The 22,116-nt window shown below is 41.5% G+C and overlaps 1 protein-coding gene and 2 pseudogenes across 1 annotated transcript in view; 1 reads left to right on the top strand and 2 right to left on the bottom strand.

Annotated features, from left to right (window-relative positions):
- The window catches only part of LOC140688578 (uncharacterized), a 34,296-nt gene that overhangs the window by 5,505 nt on the left and 6,675 nt on the right, over positions 1–22,116 (bottom strand). Inside the window, exons 4-6 of the mRNA XM_072948221.1 lie at positions 19,608–19,657; positions 19,109–19,430; positions 8,654–8,774 (exon numbers count right to left, since the gene is read on the bottom strand). Of these exons, the coding sequence (XP_072804322.1) occupies positions 8,698–8,774; positions 19,109–19,430; positions 19,608–19,657 (449 nt within the window). The 3' untranslated portion in view covers positions 8,654–8,697. The remainder of the gene's footprint in view (positions 1–8,653; positions 8,775–19,108; positions 19,431–19,607; positions 19,658–22,116) is intronic.
- On the bottom strand, positions 17,839–19,039 carry LOC102540965 (EMI domain-containing protein 1-like; annotated as a pseudogene).
- On the top strand, positions 20,734–21,063 carry LOC140688604 (elongin-B pseudogene; annotated as a pseudogene).

Raw genomic sequence — 22,116 nt, 5'->3', positions numbered from 1 at the left:
AAGGAAAGAAAATCATTGGTAAAGGCAAATATACAGCAAATGTAGAGCAATTACTTGTAAAGCCAGTAGGAAAGTTAAAGGTCAAAAGCAGTAAAATCACCTATATCCACAGCAAGTAGTTAAGGGAGACACAAAATAAAAAGAAGTAAAACATGATTTGAAAAAAATGTGGAGTAGGGGGGAGTGAAAATGCAGGGTTGTTAGACCATGTTTGAGCTTAAGAGATCAGCAACTTATAATAATCACAAATATATACAGGTTGCTATATGTAAGCCTCACGGTGCCCCAGACCAAAAATCTGTAATAGATGTACACACAAAAAGGGAGAAGAGATCCAAACAAAATGCTAAAGATGCTCATCAAATCACACAGGAAGAGAGCAAAAGAAGAAAGAAACAAACAAAAACCCTACAAGAACAACCAGAAAACAGTTAACAAACTGGCAATAAGTAAACGGCTATCAGTATTTACTTTAAAAGTAAATGGACTAAATGCTCTAGTCAAGACACAGAATGGCTGAATGGATAAACAAGATGCAGATATACACTGTCTACCAGAGACTCACTTCAGATAAAAAGATACAGACTGAAAGTGAGGGAATGGAAAAAGGTACTCCATGTGAATGGAAATGAGAACTGAGTAGCAATACTTATGTCAGACAAAAGAGACTTTAAAACCAAGACTATAACAAGAGACAAAAGTGGCTATTACTAATTATAAAGGGGTCAATCCAACAGGAAGATATAAGAATTGTTAATATATACATACCCAACATAGGAGCACCTAAATACATAAAGTAGATTTTAACAAACATAGAAAGAGAAATTAAGAGTAACACAATGATAGTCGGGGACTTGATCACCTCACTTCTATCAATGAACAGATCACACAGGCAGGAAATCAATAAGGAAATACTGGCTTAAATGACATATTAGTCCAGATAAACTTAACAAATCTATACAAAGCATTCCATCCAAAAGTAGCAGAATATACATTATTCTTGAGTGCACATGGGCATTCTCCAGTGTAGATAACACACCAGGCCACAAAACAAGCCTCAGTAAATTAAAGAAAATTGAAATCATATCAAGCATCTTTTCTGACAACACTGAGACTAGAAATTGACTACAAGAAAAAAACTGCAAAAATCAAACACGGTAAGGATAAACAGCATGCTGCTAAACAACTAATGGCTCATTGAAGAAAAAGGATATCAAAAAATGTCTGGAAACAAATGAAAATGGAAACACAACAATCCAAAATTCGTAGGATGTAGGAAAAGCAGTTCTAAGGGGGAAGTTTATAGCAATACAAGACTACCTCAGGAAACAAGGGGGAAACCCTATCTTTACACTTAAAGGAAATGGAAAAATAAAAATAAAATCCAAAGTTGGTAGAAGGAAAGAAAGAATAAGATCAGAGCAGAAATAAATGAACTAGAGACTACAACAATAGAAAAGATCAATGAGCTGGTTCTTTGGATAGATAAATAAAACTGATAAATTTTCACCAGGCTCATCAAGAAAGAGTCCCCAGATAAATAAAATCAGAACTGAAAAAGAAGTTACAACCAATACAGCAGAAATACAAAGGATCATAAAAGACCACTACAGTTAGTTATATGTGAATAAAGTAGACAACACAGAATAGATGAACTTTTATAAATGTAAAATCTCTCAAGGTGCAATCAGGAAAAAATAGAAATATGAACAGATTGGTTACCAGGAATGAAACTGAAACCATAATTAAAAAAAAAATACCCAATAAACAAGAGTCCAGTACCAGAAGGCTTCATGGGTAAATTCTACCAAGCATTTAAAGAAGAGTTAATGCCTACCTTTCTCAAAATATTCCAAAAACTGCAGAAGAAATACTTCCAAACTTATTCTATTAACCTGAATCACCGTTACCAAAACCAAAGATACTATACACATACACGCGTGTGCACGCACACAACAGGCAAAGTCACTGATGAACACAGATGTAAAACCTGACACCAAAACCAATCAAAGATATCACACAGACATGACAGGCAACGTCACTGATGAGCACAGATGCAAAAATCCTCAACAAAATATTAGCAAACTGAATTGATCATAAACCATGATCAAGTGGGATTTATCCCCAGTATGTAAAGATAATTCAATAACCACAAATTAATCATTGTGATACACATTAACAAACTGAGGAATAAAAACCATCTGATCATCTCAACAGATACAGAAAAAGCTTTTAACAAAATCCAAAATCCACTTATGATAAAAAAAAAAACTCTCCAAAATGTGGGTATACAGGGAGCATACTTAAACATAACAAAGGCAAAGTATGATAAACTACAGCTAACATCATAGTCAATGATGAAAAACTAAATGTATTTCCTCTAAGATCTGGAACAAGACAAGATTGCCCACTCTTGCCACTTTTATTCAACATAGTATTCAAAGTCCTAGCCACAGCAATCAGACCACAAAAAGAAATAAAAGGAATCTAAATTGGAAAGGAAGAAGTAAAACTGTCACTGTTTGCAGAGGTCATGATACTACATATAGAAAATCCTAAAGATGTCACCAAAAAACTATTACAACTAATAAATGAATTCAGTACAGTTGCAGGATACAATACAAAGTTAATACACAGACATCTGTTGTATATCTATGCACTAACAACAAACTATCAGAAAGAGAGATTAAGAAAACAATCTCATTTTCAATCATGTCAAAAGGAATAAAATACATGGGAACAGATCTAACCAAGGAGGTAAAAGACTTATACTCAAAAAATTGTAAGACACTGATGAAAGAAATTGAAGATGACACAAATGGAATATCATGCTCTTGGACTGGAAGAATTAATATGGTTAAAATGATCATACTACTACTCAAGGCAATCTACAGAGTCAATGACATCTCTTATCAAAACAGCAATGGAATTTTCCCAGAGTGAGACCAAATAACTCTTACATTTGAGGTCAAAACAGAGGACAAATATATGATATCACTCACATTTCCACCAACAGTGTAGAGGGGTTCCCCTTTCTCCACACCTCTCCAGCATTTGTTATTTGTAGACTTTTTGATGATGGCCATTCTGAGAGGTGTGAGGTGATACCTCATTGTGGTTTCTATGATTTGTGTTTCTCTAATAATTAGCGATGTTGAGCATCTTTTCATATGCCTGCTGACCATCTGTATGTCTTCCTTGGAGAAATGTCTATTTAGGTCTTCTGCTCATTTTTTGATTTGGGTTGTATGGTTTTTTTGATATTGAGTTGTATGAGCTACTTATATATTTTGCGTATTAACCCCTTTTTGGTTGCATTGTTTGCAAATATTTTCTCCCATTCCATACACTGTCTTTTCATTTTATTGAAAGTTTTGTTTTCTGTGAAAAAGATTTTAAATTTAATTTGGTCCCATTTTTTAATTTTTGCTTTTATTTCTTTTGCCTTGTGATACAGATCTAAGAAAATATTGCTACAATTTACACCGAAAAATGTTTTGGCTATGTTCTCTTGCAGGAGTTTCATGGTATTGTGTCTTATATTTAGGTCTTTAAACCATTTTGAGTTTATTTTGGTATATGACGTGAGGGAGTGTTCTGGTTTCATGATTTACATAAAGCCGTCCAGTTTCCCAATACCACTTGTGAAGATTCAGGCTGTCTTTTCTCCACTGTATATTCTTGCCTCCTTTGTCATAGACTAACTGAGTGTATATTTCTGGTTTCATTTCTGGGCTCTCTATTCTGTTCACTGATCTATATGTCTGTTTTTGTGCCAATACCATGCTGTTTTGATAACTGTAGCTTTGTGGTATTGTCTGAAGTCTGGGTGGGTTTTGCCTCCAGCTTTGTTCTTCTTTCTTAGGATTACTTCAGCAATTCTGGGTCTTTTGTGGTTCCATATAAATTTTAAAATGATTTGTTCTAGTTCTATGGAAAATGTCCTGGGTAATTTGACAGGGATGGCATTAAATCTGTACATCGCTTTGGATACTATGGCCATTTTAGCAATATTCTTCCGATCCGAGAGCATGGGATACCTTTCCATTTTTGTGAATCATATTCAGTTTCTTTTTTCAATGTTTTACAGTTTTCAGCTTAAAGGTCTTTCACCTCTTGGTTAAGTTTATTCCTAGGTTTGTTGATGCAATTTTAAATGGGATTTTTTGTTTTGTTTTTTCTTTCTGATGTTTCATTGTCAGTGTAAAGGAATGCAGCAGATCTTTGTATATTAATCTTGTATCCTGCTATCTTGCTGAATTCATGTATTAGTTGTAACAGTTTTTGTGTACAGTCTTTGGAGTTCTCTATATAGAGTATCATGTCATCTGCAAATAATGACAGTTTTACCTCTTCCCTTCCAGTATTGATGCCTTTAATTTCTTTCTCTCATCTGACTGGAGGGCCTAGGACTTCTACTACCATGTTGAATAGAAATGGGCAGAATAGGTATCCTTATCCTTCTCCTGAATTTAGTGGGAAGGCTTTCAGTTTTTGATCACAGAATATTATGTTGGCTGTAGGTTTGTAGTAAAAGGCTTTTATTATGTTGAGATATGTTCCCTCAATATCCACTTTGGTGACAGTTTTTATCATGAATGGATGTTGAATTTTATAAAATGCTTTTTCTGCATCTTATTGAGATGATAATATGGGTTTTGTCTTTTCTTTTGTTGATTTGCATATCTTGAACAATCTTTTTGAACAGGATCAGATTTGCATCATAGTTCTCTTGTACAGCAGTGGGGAGATGAATTAGGACTCACAGGAAGGCCACGAACAGTTCAGCTGAGAGATAAGGGCCTGCATTTCTAACAGAGTGAAAAGACAGCCCACAAATGTGGAGAAAATATTTGCAAATCACGTAACTGATAAGGGATTAATACACAGAATATATAGAGAAGCCCTCTAACTCATCAATACAATTTTAGAAATGGGTAAAAGACTTGAGTAAACATTTACCTAAAGAAGTTATAAAGATGGACAATAAACATATGAAAAGTGCAACACTGCTAATCATCAGGAAAATGCAAATATCAAAAGCATAATGAGATACCACCTCACACCTATTAGGATGGCTACTATAAATAACAGGCAATAACAAGTGTTGGTAAGGATGTGGAGAAATTGGAAACTTTGTGCACAGTTGGTGGGAATGTAAATTGGTGCAGCTGCAGTGGAAAACAGTTGCATGACTCCTCAAGCAAGTTAAAATAGAATTATCATAGGATCCAGCAATTGCACCTCTGGGTTTTTACCCCACAGAATTGAAAGCAGGATCTCAAAGATAAATCTGCACACCCAATTTCATAAAGGCATTATTCAAAACAGACAAAAGGTGGAAGGAACCCAAGTATCCATGGACAGGTGAATTGATAAGCATAATATGGTATATACAGTCAGCTCTCAGTATCCATGGTTTCACATCCACAGATTCAGTCAATTGTGAATCAAAATTATTTGAAAAAAACTCCAGAAAGTTCCAAAGAGCAAAACTTGAACTTAAATCATGCCAGCAACTACAAACATAGCATTTACATTGCATTTATAATTATTTACACGGCATTTACACTGTATCAGGTGTGATAAAGTAATCCAGAGGTGATCTGTAGTATACAGAACAGTGTCCACAGGTTATATGCAAATACCATGCCATGTTATGTAAGGAACGTGAGTACCATGGATCTTGGCATCTGTGGGGGATTCTGGAATCAATCCCCTACAGATACCAAGGGACAACTGTATATACAAGGGAATGTTATTCAGCCTCAAAAAGAAAGGAAATACTGACACATGCTGCAACATGGATGAACTCTGAGGACATCATGCTATGAAAAATAAACCAATCACAGAAGGACAAATACTGCATGAATCCACTCATGAGGTACCTAGTGTGCTCAAACCCATAGAGACAAAGTAGAATGATGTCTGCCAAGCACTGGGGAAAAGGGGTAAAGGAGAATTCTTTTTTTCATGGGTATAGAATTTCAGTTTTATAAGATGGAAAGAATTCTGGAAATGGATGATGGTGGTGGCAGCTGTATAACAATATGGGTAAACGATACTACTGAACACTTAAAATGGTTAAGATGGTAAATTTTATGTCATATCTATTTTACCACAATTAGAAGGTAAAAGAGAGAGAGAGAGTTAAGAGCCTGAACTAAGGTAGTTGTGATAGATCTAGAGAAAACTCTAGAATGTTGCTTATGTTCATTACTGGGCAGATGATAGTGTCACCACCTGAGATGGGAAACAGAGAAGGCAGAAGAGGGTTTGGGGGAAAGAAGGTCAGATTTTGATGTGTTAAGTCTGAAGTGCCTGAAGCAGTCACATCACAGAGGATACTGGATGGGTGGTGATTCAGTCTGTCTACCATGGGGCTCCAGGGTGTGGGGAAGGGGAAGGGAAGCACGGAGGAGAGGGAGAGAGGATGTGAGAAGGAGGAGATAACAAAGGAGAAAAACAAAAGAATAAAAATATTTGAAATCTCTGTGAAGTAAAGAGAATACAATTCCTGCAGCCAGATGGCTGGGTTCTTATTCTAGCTTGGTCATTTACACACTATAGGGTTTTGGCAAAGTTCTTAGCCTCCCTGTGATTCACTTTCCTCATCTGTAAAATGAAGATAACACCTATCTCAAGGAATATTTGAAAAGATTAAGTAACCTAATTTATGTAAAGAACATAAAACAGTATCTGAAACACAGGAAGTGCTCCAGTAAGTCTTAGCTATAATTGTCAATGCACTGAGGAAACATACAAACAAAATAAAGAGAAGTATTACTTCAGACACCTGGATACAAGGGAAAAGGTTACCTAGTTTTGTATTGGACCTTGTTTTGAAAAATAACCAAAGGAGAAGGGCCATGGGAACTAAAGGAAGAAAAAAAATCTTAGGTGATATTTTTTAAAATTCATGGAAAATACTTCTAAACGTCTAATTTCATTTAAATATTACTTTTATGAGAAGTTGCCTTCCAACACCAAACCTCATAAAGAATATAAAGAAAAGTGCAGCAAACATCACCTTAATAACAGAGGTGATGCCTGAATGATAAACACTGGAGGGGGCGTGGAGAAAAGGGAACCCTTCTGCACTGCTGGTGGGAATGCAGTTTGGTGCAGCCACTGTGGAAAACAGTGTGGAGATTCCTCAAAAGACTAAAAGTAGACTTACTATACGACCCAGCAATCCCACTCCTGGGTATGTATCTGGAGGGAACTCTAAATTGAAAAGACATCTGCACACCAATGTTCATAGCAGCATTATTTACAATAGCCAAGATATGGAAATAACCTAAATATCCTTCAACAGATGACTGGATAAAGAAGATGTGGTATATTTATACAGTGGAATACTACTCTGCCATAAGAAAATAATAAAATAATGCCATTTGCAGCAACATGGATGGACCTGGAGATCATCATTCTAAGTGAAGTAAGTCAGAAAGAGAAAGAAAAACACCATATGATATCACTCATATGTGGTATCTAAAAAAAAAAAAAAGACACTGTGAACTCATCTATAAAACAGACTCACAGACTTAAAAATCTTATGGTTACTGGGGAAAGGGGGTGGGAGGGGATAAATTTGGAGTTTGAGATTTACAAATGTTAGCCACTATATATAAAAATGGATTTTTAAAAAAGTTTCTTTTGTATAGCACAGGGAACCATGTTTAATATCTTGTAATAACCTTTAATGGAAAAAATATGCAAACAAATATATGTACGTATATGCACGACTGGGACGTTGTGATGTGCACCAGAGACAGATACAATGTAACTGACTGTACTTCGACTGAGAAAATAAAATTACAGAAGTGCTGCCTCCCACAGTCACAGCAGCAGCATACTGAACCTAAGTAAAGCATATAAAGCCAGGATGTCACTCCCTACTTTCTTAGACTAAGTAAAACAAGAATGTTACCTACTTAGAACTTACTCTATAGTCATAAATATCAAACAAAAGCAGTTTCCACTTTATTAATGTGTTATGTTCTAAAAGCCAGCTGAGAAACCAGATACTGGGAAGCCATTTTTGAAAAGAAATTGTTGCAAATGCTAATTAGCTTCCCCTACTCGAACACAAAAGTCCATATAATCCATCTATAAAAATTCAATAATATACCAGAGTTTAGCAACTATACATTCTAGAATGCAGGTTCCACTTAAAACCTCTTCAATGAGAAAATACTATTTTTTAACTTGAGATAGCTTCCTCTTCAAGTCTCGGCAGTGTGAGTAATTACTTCCCTCAGCAAAAGGAGTAGGAGGACACTTCAGAGGCAGTAAGGAGAGAAGAGAGAAGGCAGACAGCTCCATAAGCCACAGGCAAGGGATTCCAGCAGCTGAAATTCTCAACAGGATTGTCAGGTGTTTACAGCACCAGAATCTCCCAAACTGAACTTGCTGCCGGAACAGGTATACAGCAGGCCAGATATGAATTACGGGAGGAGGCTGTCACCACCCCCACAAAATGCAAAATGCTCTATGCTACTAATCCTTCATGCTTCCAGAAACTAAAACATGCATTATTTAGCTCTTTCTTTTATTGCTTCATAAACATTACAATCCTACATTAAACAGATAGGGGAACTGAAATAAACACAGAATACTGTTTGGTAAAAAATCAATCATATACACTTACAGGTGATTGCTCTAAATTTTCATGCAAGTAACACTGAGTCCACTTCACAACACATACATCTGCTCCCAAGAAAGGACTGGAATAACCGGTGAGTTCTCTACAGTAAGAGCTTGGCGGCCACCTGCAAGACAGACCCACGTTACACCTTCTCTACTTACAGTGCCCACAGCTTTAACTGGTAAGTTTCTGAATAAAAATCTTAACTCTTCTTGAGTCAGTAAAAGCAATGAAGATGACAGATCTACTCTTAATTAAAATTTACTTCAGTATTTGTCCTTTGTTCTCTACACCTACACTCACACCCAAGCAAGTGACAAGTTGGAACAATGTAGTACCCTTCACACCATGGGCACTTAACACATATAGTTTAACCATTTTACACCCCATCAATTTCCCTAGATAATGACAAAAAGGACACTCATTTCAACAGCTGAACTCTGATTTCAGAGCTCTCACACATAAATACTATTATGAGATTGATTGATTAATCTACATAAGATAATCACAGTCTTATTGCATAAAATTTAACTGATGTTTAATTTTGATCTTGATAGTGAAAATTCATAAAATTAATTTTTCTCAGAGTCCAAATATATTATGATAGATGAAATACTTAAGTTTAGAGTAAGGTATTAATTATATTTTATTTACATTTGAAAACAATCCTGAACTCCCTACAAAAGTCTCCTATGAAAGAGCCAGCTCACCAGCTCCCCGCTGGGCTTGAGGCTCCAGTGGGTGCACCTGCACCCTGCAGAGGTGCGGCCCCAGCCCCGGGAGTCCACTGGGGGCCACGTCATTGGTCAGACCCCTCGTGCTCCCCATGGTGTTGATGCTGTTGATGAGACGGATGCCCACCTGAGCGTGGTTGCTGGTCACAAAGACGATGTCAAAGACAACCTCACTCTTGGGTACAGCTCCCACAGCCCCCTGTTCACAGCCTCCAGAGCCTGGACGGGGGGGTGGACCCTCCAGCTTAGACCCCCAGGGGCTGATACCTAGAGGGGGTAGCCAGGGCTGGGGAGGTGGGGTGAGCTGGGATCCAACAGCGGGGAGAAGAGGGGAGGCCAGGGGCCAGGCTCACAGGTTCAGGGTAAGATCTCGGCCTTTGTCAGGGTTAATTCTTGCCCAGGACTGTGGCTCTAAAAGGGTGAGTGGGAGCCGAAACCCAGCCCACACTCCACGCACCAAGCTGGCCACCTGGAGTTGGGCTGCATCAGTCCATAGGATGGTGACCTCTTCTCCCCACAGCGGCTGTCCCCTCACCAAGCTGTGCTCCTGTGGCATGTGCCCAGCGGGGACCCCCTGTCCTTACCCACACACACATGGGAGTGCTTTCATCTAATGCTCATGAAGGCGCTGTGCGGCCAGGGCTGGGGCTGCCCCCTCCTTCATGAAGGGGAAGGCCACCAGGTCTCCAGGGTTCTTTCTCGTGTTCCAGCTGGCAGCACACGGTGCACAGTCTCCTCCTGCCCTGCTCCGTGTAGATCCGCTGCTCCCATTTGCATGGAGCAAGGCTCAGGACCCGATCATGGTGACTGCATTCTGAGGCTGGGGCTGCAGGGGTGCAGGAGAAGGGGCCATCCCTCAGACTTCCCTGGAGGCAGGTCTCATATGCCAATCCCTCTGGGGACTGGGGACAGGGAGAAGACCAGATCTAGCCTCTGCCCTAAGGAGCTCAGCCCTGGGTCCTGCTCAGTGCAGGCCCCAGCTGGGGAGTGAGGAAGATGCTGGCTCCCCGCTGAGGAGGACAATGTGATGGGAGGCACATGTCCTTGGGGCATTTGCAGTCTCCTGGGCCATCTGGACACAACAGAAAAATGAACACAGTGTATGCAGCCAAAGTGGGACTGATGCTCAACACAGCCTCCAGGTGGTTTCCATTGCAAAAGGAGAGCTATGTGCCCTTAGGAAGAAATGGTGCCTAGAAACACGACCGCTATATAAGAAAAAAAAAGTCTCTCAGCTTTTCTTAACAGTGTATGTTATTAACAACCTGATCAACAACAATACACTTAGATTAGATAAACCAAAGAACAGATTTTGAGATAACATACTTTCTTTTCAATTTGGGGCTAACAATGGGGACAGGCTTCAGATTTGACTCATTTCATAGTTTTTTGAAGTAACTCTGATCTCCAAAACCATAAACTGCTGACTTACAGGTACCATCATGAATGCATAACCCCTGATGAAATAATTCAAGAATTAAAGAAACATATCTTAAGGGATAATTACTCAAATGTAAAACCAAGTAACATAATTAATACAAACAACACTTCACCTCTATTTGAGCAAGGCACAATCCTTTATTTAACAAGCCTGAGGTGAATGTCCATGACCAGTGAGGCAGCAGTAACACTCATTATTTTGATCACAGTCACTATCTACACCCCATTTACATATTTACAACATACGCCCTTTTTTCTTTCCTTATACCATTATTTCTGTTTCTTTAAGACAGTGCGTTTCCCTTCATCATTTTCACTCAACTAATTGACCATGCACCTTTAAAATTAGCCTCTCTAGTCCCTTTCCCAATGTTGATTCTTCAAAATTTCAAGCTATGTTCATGAGCACAATTACGCATGCATAAATAATGCACTGTCCATCAGGTCCTTCCCTGTGTATCTGGTGCCCCACCTGCCCCCAACACCCCTCATTCTAGACCCAAGTTACATGAATGTGTTCCACAGAAGGCTTTTTAAAACTTTTTTTTTTAATTTTAAGGCTTACTAGTATGATTTATACTTTAATTGCTTTCTCTACTTCAATTTCTTTCTGGTACTGTATCCAGCATCGAATCCTTGTTGGATCTTACCTGGACCCTCATTCATCCATTTATTTTTCATCTCTTTGATGAGATTTTTAGCTCTTGGTGCTTTCCATTCCTTCCAATACTATTACACCTTCCACAACCCATACCTCCAACTCTAATTAGAAATGACTGGCAGAGGGGAGGGTTTAGCTCAGTGGTAGTGTGAGTGTTTACCATGCATGAGGTCCTGGGTTCAAGCCCCAGTACCTCCATTAATTAAAAAAAAAAAGCCAAAAAAAAAAAGAAAAGATATGACTGGCAGAAAGGACAGCACAGGGGAGGTTGTAATCTCAGAAAGTACTGCCTTACTACTGTCCCTTCTTTACCTAACTCCCAGGTGGGACTTTTAATTCTGTATTATGTAAATATTTTAAAATTCATTTATAATTTGGATTGTACATGACTGTGTTATGTCCTGCCTTATATACCATCTACCTTGTTTGAATGAACTAAGTCATTTAGAAAGATCCAAAACCAACTTCATCACAAGGCTTTGAAAGAGGAGTACCAGTAAGGCAGGTGTGAAGACACCACTGATTGCTTTAAGCAAAATAAAAGAAACAATAAAACCATTAAAAGAGTTAGGATTTCATTTCACAGCTTTGGTGACACTGAAAGGTAGGGAGACACCAACCTGATTTCCATTTTGGTGCAGATTAATTTCTTCTGTTTTGTTAAAACTAAAACAGAGCTAAAAGTCTTAAGAATTTGTGAAACTATCCTAAATCTGTGCCTAGCCAATGTGACCTATTTGCAAAGACTTCCAAAAATCAGGAGAAAAGTTTTTGAAAATCTAAGGATAATTTCTTACAAACATAAGCCATCAAAAAGTCAAACATTACAGTTCACTTAAAAACAGTTTTTACTTGATTTCATTGAAAAATAGAAAGAGAGGTATTTAAAATACAAATGTATAATTTAATGAAATTATAAAGCAAACTTCTATGTAAGCCCAGAAGGCCTTTGTGGTAATCAAGAAAAATCCTTGCTTTTCTTTGGAGTTTTACTATCTAAGTAAGTATTCATTCCTAAACAGCACAGTGAGCTTTGCTTGTTTCAGAATTTTACAGAAATGGAAGGATACAGTGTATATTCTTTGAGTTTGGCTTCTTTTGCTCAAAATTGTGCTGTTGGGATTCATCATCTGTTAGAGTACCTCCTACTGTGCAACTGAACTTTCCATTTTCTTAGTGGCATTTTTTGATAAACAGACACTCTCAATTTTAAATTTATACAAATGTATCAATGTTTCCTTGTATTTAATACCTCTGTGTCTTTTTTAAGCAGTCATTCCCTGTACAGCTTAGTGACTACAGTTAATACTATAAGCATATTAGAAATTTGCTAAGAGAGATTTTTAAAGTTCTCATCACAAGGAAAACAATTTGTAATCAAGTGTGGTGATGGGTGCTAACTAGCAGTGATCATTTTGTAATACACACAAATATGGAATCACTATGTTGTACACCTGAATAGTACACTGTTATCTGTCAAGGATACCTCAAAAAAATTAACTAATAAAATAAAATTTACCTGTGGAAAATGGAAGCCATTCCCCATTCCTGACCTTGAGGCCATGAAATATGGCATCTTCTCAAAGCTTACTGTTCTTCCTTATGCCTCCGGGTCTATAATCCACCTAAAGTTGATTTGTGTACATGGTGCAAAGTATGAGTCCAATTTCATTTTTTCTCCATATGGATGCCCATCATCTCCTGAAAAGCCCCTTTACCATAAGTCAAGTATTCGCACAGGCATGAACTACTCTGAGCCCTTCATCCTGTCCCCTGGGCTAGCAGTGCGCCCCTGCCAACACACTGACTTAATAAGGAGTCTTGATATTTGAGAGCATCTTTCTACCTTATTCTCCTTTAATAACATCTTGGCTATTCTGGGCCCTCTGCATCTCCATAGACATTTTAGAATTAGCTTGTCAACTTGCACACCAGAATAAAACAAATAAGCAAAAAAAAAAAATCTGCCTGAGATTCTGACTGGAATTATGTGGGATTATAAATCAATTTAAGGAAAACTGACATTTTAACAACATCAAGTCTTCCAATCCATGAATAATGGTGAATTTTTCCATTTATTTGTCTTCTTTAAGGTCTCTGTATAACATTTTATAGTTTTCTTCATAGAAATCTTGTATATTTTATATCATTTATTCTTAAGTACTTGATTTTTTTAAATTGAAGTAGTCAGTTATAATGTGTCAATTTTTGGTGTACAGCATAGTGTTTCAGTCACACATATACATACATATTTTTGTTTTCATATTCTTTTTCACTATAGGTTATTACAAGAAACGGACTATAATTCCTGTGCTATACAAAATAAATTTGTTTTTACCTATTTCATATATAGTAGTTAACATTTGCAAATCTTGAGTTTATCCCTTACCCCGGGTTACCATAAGATTGTTTGCTTAAGTACTTAATTTTTAAAAACTCCTATAGTCTCTCTTTTTAAGAAACTCATTTTCTAATGGCGGCTGGTATACAGAAATGCAACTGATTTTTGTATTATTGGTGTAACCAGCAACAATAACGACTAGAGCAGAAATAAACAAAAGAGAGAACAGAAAAACAACAGAGAAAGCAAAACCAAAAATTGGTTCTCTGAAGAAATCAACCAAATTTCAAAACCTTTAGCTAGACAGAGAGACAGAAAGAGAAAGAGAGAGACAGAGAGAGAGAGAAACTCAAACCACTAAAACCAGGAGTGAAACGGGCACTACCAACGTTCCAGACAGAGAAAGAGGTGCAAGGCAATACTACAAACAACTGTATGCCACCCAGTTAGACGACCTAGGTGAAATGGACAAATTCCTAGAAAGACACCGTTATGGATTAACCTGCGTGCTCCCTCAAACTCGTATGTTGAAGACCCAACCCCCAGTACCCCAGAACATGACATTATTTGGAAACAGGGTTGCTGTAGATGTAAGCTGAAGCCATACTGGAGCAGGTGGGCCCCTAATCCAAACCCACTGGTGTCCTTACAGAAAGGGGAAATTTGCACGCGCGCGCACACACACACACACACCATGGGAAGATGAGAGAGAGGTCGGAGTGATGCATCTGCAGACTAAGGAATGCCAAAGACTGCCGGCAAACCACCAGAAGCCAGGAAGGACACATGGACAGATGCTCCCTCATAGCCCTGAGAAGAAACCAACCTGCCAACACCTTGATCTTGGACTTCCAGCCTCCAGAACTGCGAGAACAGTAAACATCTGTTGTTTCAGCAACCCAAGTTGTGGTACCCTATTACAGCAGTCCTAGAGAGCTAATGCGGACCCAAACTACCAAAACTGACTTAAGAAGCAGAAAACCCCAGGAACCTGTGAGAAGTGAAGAGGTTGAATTCTTGTTGTCTCCTCACTGATTTCTAGTAGAACCGCATTATAGTTTAAAACACTCTAGAAAAGGGGCCGGCAAACTGTTCCTGTGAAAGGCCAAACTACGATTTTCAGGCTGTGCGGGCCACGTGTGGTCTCTGCCGCACACCCCTGTCCAAGTGTAAGCCACCCCTTCCCTGCAGCCATGTAAGCATGGGTCGCGGGCTGAGCCCCGCTCTCCAGCTACACCGCGCAGCACGGAAGCCATCACACAGCACGCATGGAGCACCTTCATCACCGTGGGGACCTCTACTGCACAGCACTGTTCCTGACTACGTGATTTCAAACCATGAATTTCTGAGTCTTGTTTCATGGTCTAACAGATAGTCTATGGTTCAATTTTTCATGCAAAACTAAAAAGCTTAAGGGGAAAAGGAGGATAAGAAGGGGCAGGAGAGCAAACCAGTTCCAAGGGATGTAGAGATTCAAGGGAGTTATTTCCGCCCCACCCTTGTGAGATGAAGGCTCTGTACTTTGCTTTTACAGGGAATCAGGGAGCTGCGCTGATGTGGATGCTTCAACAACCTGGTCCTGAAGTAAGCCCCAGCTTTGAGCCCTTATAATAATAATACTACTTAATGACACTTGCTGAGTGATTACTATGTGCCAGCCACTGTCCTGACTTGTATTCACTGACTATGACTAATTGAATCCTCAACAACTGCATGCAGTGGGCATGGCCACCATCTCCTGTCATAGAGCGCCTCCTGCTGCTCTTTCCAGGAAGCCCCTCTCCCACTCTACCTGTTTTGTCCCTGCCTCCTCGGGGTGGGCATCTGTTTTTTGTCAGCAATGCACTAATTCCCTATAACCCCTGCCCCATCTTCTGCTTACAAAACTCTTTTCTATTTGGAATTTGTTCCCTGTTGTTCAGAAGGGCTTGGCCCTATGATCCCCCTTCCGGAGGCCCATGACTCAGGCCAGGGCAATCTGATTACTCTGCTACCCCAGGTTGCACTGACGGGCTTGAGGATGACCAGAGGACCCAGTGCTTGACTCACCTCCCCATCATCGGATGTACAAACTCTGGCAGCTGTTCCTAGGAAATCGTGAACCTTAAGGACAATGTATACCTGGGGCTACCAGCACCTTCCCTGTCATTGAGAGAGCCCACATACCCAGAACATAGAAGAAATGAAGAGACAGGAAGAGAAAAGGGACAAAAAAAAAAAAAAAGACTTCTGGTAATACCACTTAAACATCTAGATCCAGCCGCACTGTTTACTTGCAGACATCTGGTTATGTGAATCAACACACTCCTTTTCGTTTTGTTGGTTTAAACCAGGTGAGTTTCTCTTTGTTGTTTGTTTGTTTCTTTGCTTTTTGAGGGGGAGGTATTAATGGGTATTTACTCACTTGTATGTAGAGGAAGCGCTGGGCGGAACCCAGGCCCTCACACGTGCTGAGCGCGCTCTGCGGCTCAAGTACACATCCCCTCCCAGGGAGCTGAGCTGCTAACACGCGCTGCCCGGGGTCCACGCACGTCTCCTGGACTTACTTTGAAGCCACTGTTTAGGCTGCTGCCTCTGCCCTTCCAGACACTGGTCACTGTTCAAGGTCAAACTTAACAAGGCCTCTGTGAGACACTCCCAGCGACTCAGGCCCACCAGTGTCTCCCTTTATTCTGACACTCCCGGGGATACTCTCTGTACCCATGCATTTTAGCATGGTTTAGAGTTCTCTGTGTTCATTAATCTGAACCCATAACCCAGACAAACGGAACCATTCTTCAACACGCTCCACACCATCCCAGTTTCATCTTTATTAAACTATTTCCTCTCCCTAACCCACAGCTCCTCAGCACCAATCTTTAAAAATCAGTCTATATCTCAGCTTCTACCAAACACCCTTCGCCTCTAGCCTTCCCCACCGGGATGTTGTCTCCATTCTCAGAATCCCACAGTGGTTCACCTGCCGCTCTAATCACAAGCCTGCTCATCTCCTGCTGAGCCAAATCATTACCCCTTTAAGGGAAGGGTTTGCATCTTATTCATTATGTGCCACACTACCTTGCACTACTACACAATATTTGAAATACTGAATGTATTTAAAGACAGCAAATACTTATGAAGCCTCAACTACAGACACAAATTGGGTCAGACAGTACTGGCCATGAAAGTGCTATCTATAAAGCATGGTCCTTTCCCAGAAGTGCAACTACCTTATGTTCTCTAATAGACCGTATATTCAATAAGGTTTCATTTACATCATACACTTCTTGTGTGGTCACAGGAGCACCTAGCTCCAAGTTAGGCACATGATAAAAATGCACTGATTTGCACAAAGGTGACAATGCTCTTGACTGACCACATTCATCACAAAACAAAGGGCGATCTTTAGTGTTAGGGTGATGGTAATTCATTCTGATAGAATGAATTGTGCAGCTCTTGTAAACAAAGTCTATTTTATGTTTTCTTCTGGGGGAAATTGCGCTGGGGGCCTCTACTGGCTGGTACACATCTACCTCCTGGCGTCTGTCACAAGTGTTTCTGGGAGCACGGGGTCCCTCCCTCTCCATATACCCCCTCTACCTGGCCACGGGAGGGACTGAGGGCTCAGGGGTCAGAACTGAGACTGACTGAGACTAGGAGCCCTGAAGGTCCAGTCAGATCAGGTCACTTGACCTCAGGGAAATGAGCACAGGAAAACAAGGAGACGAGAGGTAAAGGCACACCCCCAGGTTTGGCTGGGAAGAAGAGGGAGCTGCCACTGCCCTCCCTCATCACCCCTGCCTGTACTGGAGGGAGTTCTGACTCCCTCAGTTGCTTGGGGCCTGGAGGGCCAGGCAGTGGATAAGAAGACAGAAGTTCCACATCGGCCATCCCCACCCCGCAGGCCTGCATCACCCCTTTGCAGAAGGAAACTGAGGCCTAGGCCCTGAGCCAGGCCTCACATCTCACTTGGGCCACACCTCCCTCTCAGGCCCCAGTCCCTGCTCAGCCCCATGGAGGCAGACACACACAGGGTGCCAAAACCAAGACTTGCCCACCACAAAGGCCTAGGCGGCAGAAGGGACCCTGAGAATATTGATAAATATGGACAGTAGGACCCTGGAGGCAGCTGGCCAAGCCCAGGCTGGGCAGGGAAGCCAGGTCCAGCCAATCCCGAGGGCCCACCGCCACTCTCAGTCACTATCGTTTTGGCTCCTGGGGGCCATGATACGGTAGTCGGCTGTGTGTCCTCCCTTCTTGCCCTGCAGGAGGCTGGGGGTGCCTGTGCCGGCAGGGCCTTCCCTGACACCTCTTGTTGTAGAGCCCAATCATTGCTTCCAAGATTAAAACCCTCTCAGCTAAAATCCTCAAAGCCTCACATAGCTGGTGCAGCCCCTCTCCACAGTGGCTCTTCTCACCAGGGTCTCCTCTGGGGCTGGGATTTCCCCACTGCCCCATGGAGCCTTGAGGAGCCAGCTCCCCACACAGTCCTCTCTCGCCCTTCCCTCCTGGGTGGCTGAAGATTCCTTTGAGTCCAGAGGGACCTGAGGGTCCCATGTGTGCAAAACTCCCAGGGATGCCAATGGGACCAGGAGGTCCAGGAGGACCCATGAGCCAGTGGCTGCTGGTCTCAGTGAAGGTGTTGGACAGAAATGGGTCCTCTTGCTGGGAGATCCAGGCGGATTGTGGTCTAACAGGGGTTGGGGGTCCAGGGGCCTAAGTGGCCCTGGAGGGCCTGGAGGTCCCCTCTCTCTAGGGGCACCCACAGCTCCGGTCTGGCCAGGGCTCCTTTGGGGGCTCTGCAGACCTGGCAGGCCCCTCATCCCCACTGGCCCGAGCTGCCAGGGTCTCCCTTTGGGCCAGTGGGCCCATGAAGCACCCAGGCAACAACTCAATCATCTCCAGGAACAGTGAGGCCTTCACATTTTCTCTGGAAGCTTCCATCTCCAGGGCTGCCCTGGACAGCTGGGGAGCCCCAGATCAGGGCGGGGTCCTTGGCAGCAACTGGGGTCGGGGGCAACTGGGGTCAGGGGCACTGCCCACTTGGTGGCAGTCAGCACTGCTACCTTGACCTCTAGCAGCTTCAGCCACTCCATCAGCTCCGACACTTCGCTGCAGTTGAGACAACCTGAGAAGGCTACGGGCCAAAATGCCATCCGTTGCACGGTGCTGCCCAGCCACCCGGGCTCCACGGGGCCTGAGGAGCTTGAAACTTCCCCACAGCTCACACCCATGTGCCCAGGGCATCACCTCCACTAGCAGGCCATCACTGTCTTGTATGTCACCTTGTGTGCGGGTCTCACCACAGTTCTGTAGCTGTTCCCAGGGCAGCTCAGAGGCCAAGGGCAATTCTGCGGCACTCACTGAAGGTAGGAGCCATTCTGCACATGGCACGAGACGGCGCAGGTCACCATGAATGAGCACCAGTTCCTGCGTGCAGAGAACGCAGTCTCCGACGCGCCACGTGACGCTGCCCCCAGCGAGCAGGAACCTGAAGCAGAGCAGCATCCAGCACCCCAGCCTGGCGTCTCCACCCTCGTCTCCAGGATGCACGGATCCCAGTTCCAGGCCCCCAGTGCAGCGGCAGGAAAGCAGGCAGGAGGCGGGCGCAGGGCCCAACAAAGTCTATTTTAAATCAAAATAATTCTCAGCCATCTTTTTAAAATTAGGCACAGTGACTTTCATACACTAAAAACTACAACTATATATAAAACTTAATCTAAATCCTATTTAACAGGTGTGTATCATTTCCAAAATACTTTCAATATTAACATAGAAAACATGGGACAAACCAAAACTAACCTCAGGTCCTGAATGTAAAGTCAGGAGACTTTCCATAACAGTCAGTGTGCCTGAAAGAGGGAGAAAATGGTAAAAGTTAAATCAAATAAAAATCTACTGACCCAGGACAAATAATAATAATTGATTCCCATTTATTTAAGGAACATTTTTATTAAGCCTACAGCTGATATAATTAGAAAAATCTGCACATATAACAGTATTAATAGGTTATTGTAAACAGACTTAAGGAACTAAAACCAGGTAAATTGTCAAAAGGAGAGTAGTTTAGCATAAACTGACAGTTGGTACTGACAACATCTTTTCTAGCATTCAGACTGACAGTGCTGAAAGTCTCTTCCAGTAAGGCAACAATCTAGCTCACTCATTCTGGAAGGCCATAGGTTCTCAAAACCACATCCACGGGAATTATTCTATTTTCCAATATGAGAGTTTTCAAGACTTATTAGTAGTGACTTACAATGAATGTACAGAAAACCTACCAAAATGGGCCTTTGTGATGACTTATAAAATGCTACAGGAAGGCTGTTTTAATTAAATAAAAATATAATGAGTAAAAAATAAAAATAGAAAACCAAGACCAGAAAAAAGGGGAGAAATCAATTAACCATGGGGACTAATATATAGAGATAGTGGTTTAAGTACTTAATAATTTTTGAGCTTATCAAGAGCAGTAAGAAAAGAAAAACATAATGGACTAGCTAATTCTCAAAATCTGGTAAAATGAAATATATCAAATTCTTAAGAGACAATGTTACTAGTTTTCTTAATTCCAAGAGAAAATTAAAGCATGGGGCCTTAGGAAGTTCACAGTGAGCAAGGTAATGAATGACCACATGATCAACAATGATGTGACAGTAGAAGAGAACCAAAGCCACATAAATGCTGCTAGTCTGACCGCTGGGGAAAACTTAAGCCTAGATTAAAATCAACTCACTAGAGATGATTCTGAGGGTTAAGAGAATATGGCTTTGTGAGCTAAGGCTCTCCACAGAAAGAACATGCGCCACCTAAAGCAGTGACAATACAGATGGGAACCACTTGCATCAGACATCAGCTGGGGGGCACCGAGCCACCTGGGGGACCCCCCAGGTTCCAAGCTCACATGGCCTGCCACCCCCAGGATGTGTTTCTCATGATCCGGTGCCACAAGACTGCCGTCTTCACTGAACTATGGAGTCAAGCATCGTGTTTCAGCTGAAGTGCAGTGTCCAGGGCATCCTCAAGTGGCCACTAGATGACCAGCTTTTGGATGACAGCAAGACATTGGGCGAAGTGTGGCTTCACTAGCCAGACAGCATGGCTGCAGGCCCCAGTGGCCATGAGGCCAGACTTCCAGGCAGCTAATAATGCCCCTGAGGTCCTGAGCACTGAGCCCCTCTCCAGCCCGCCCCAGCTGCCAGACGTGATGAAGCCACAGGACTCAGGAAGCAGAGCCAATGGACAAGCTGTGCAGTGAGTGGGCTGCCTCGGTGCCCCCCTTTCCCCCAATAAAAGAAATCTGGATGTGTGCCCTGTTGCTTCCTCTTTCTGCGCACCCTCACTGGGATGGGGCCCACTCCAGCCCACTCCTCAGGCCTACCAGGCTGGCCTGCTGGACAAGCCCTCTCTCAGCTATCTCTCAGGCCAGCCTTCAGAATGGCCCCCTCCCAGCAGGCTGGTTCCCAGCTAGAGCCAGTGCGTTGGTTTGGGAGGGTTCCATGGGGGATCCTCAGCCTAGAGCCACCCCAAGTGGCTCCCCCAAGTGGCTCCTCCCCCCAAAACAGTCTGCGGGACCCTCCCCCAAAGTTTCAGTATCTGGAAACAAAGTTTTAAATCTGCCATCTTGCTTCTCTGAGGGAAAACAAATCTTAAAGTAGTATTTCTCCCTTAAAAAGAAAATGACTTATTCAAAATAAAAACTGTCAAATATTTAAGAATAAACTCTATAAGAAATACATAGGACCATCATGAAAAACAGCTAAACTTTTTAGTAATTGGAGATTTTTAATAAATGGAAATATACCAGATCCATGGATTGGAAGACTAAATAAATATTTTAAAGATGTTCAATTCATGCCCTTCTCTTTACTGGGCATGGTTGCAGTGTTTCATCATTAAGTATGATCTTGGCTACTACTTTCTGACATTGATTGTGTTAGGAAAGTATTCTATTACTCAATTTCTAAAAATCAAAAGTTAGTAATTGGCATGAATTTTCAAATCATTTATTGAAATGTGCATATAGCTTTTTGCCTTTGATATTCTGATGTGATTATGTAACTTCCTAATAAACCTCGGCCTTGATATATTATTCTTTTAAAATGCCATTGGAATTTATTAAAATTCTATTTAGCACATTCTTTTTACTATTAATTTCACAAGCAAGACTGATTTGTGGCTTTCTTCTTTATGCGTGTGTGTGTGTGTGCATGTGTGCGTGTGTACCATGCTATCTTTGCCAGTCTTTTCAATATAAATTGGAACAGTTTCCATCTTCTCAAGCTCTAGTATCATTTATACAGAACTGGAC

This window comes from Vicugna pacos, chromosome 23, assembly GCF_048564905.1.
Source record: "Vicugna pacos chromosome 23, VicPac4, whole genome shotgun sequence".
In the NCBI taxonomy this organism is placed as follows: Eukaryota; Metazoa; Chordata; class Mammalia; order Artiodactyla; family Camelidae; genus Vicugna; species Vicugna pacos.
The sequence above is the reverse complement of the archived record's forward strand: the minus strand, read 5'-3'. Positions and strand labels throughout refer to the sequence as shown.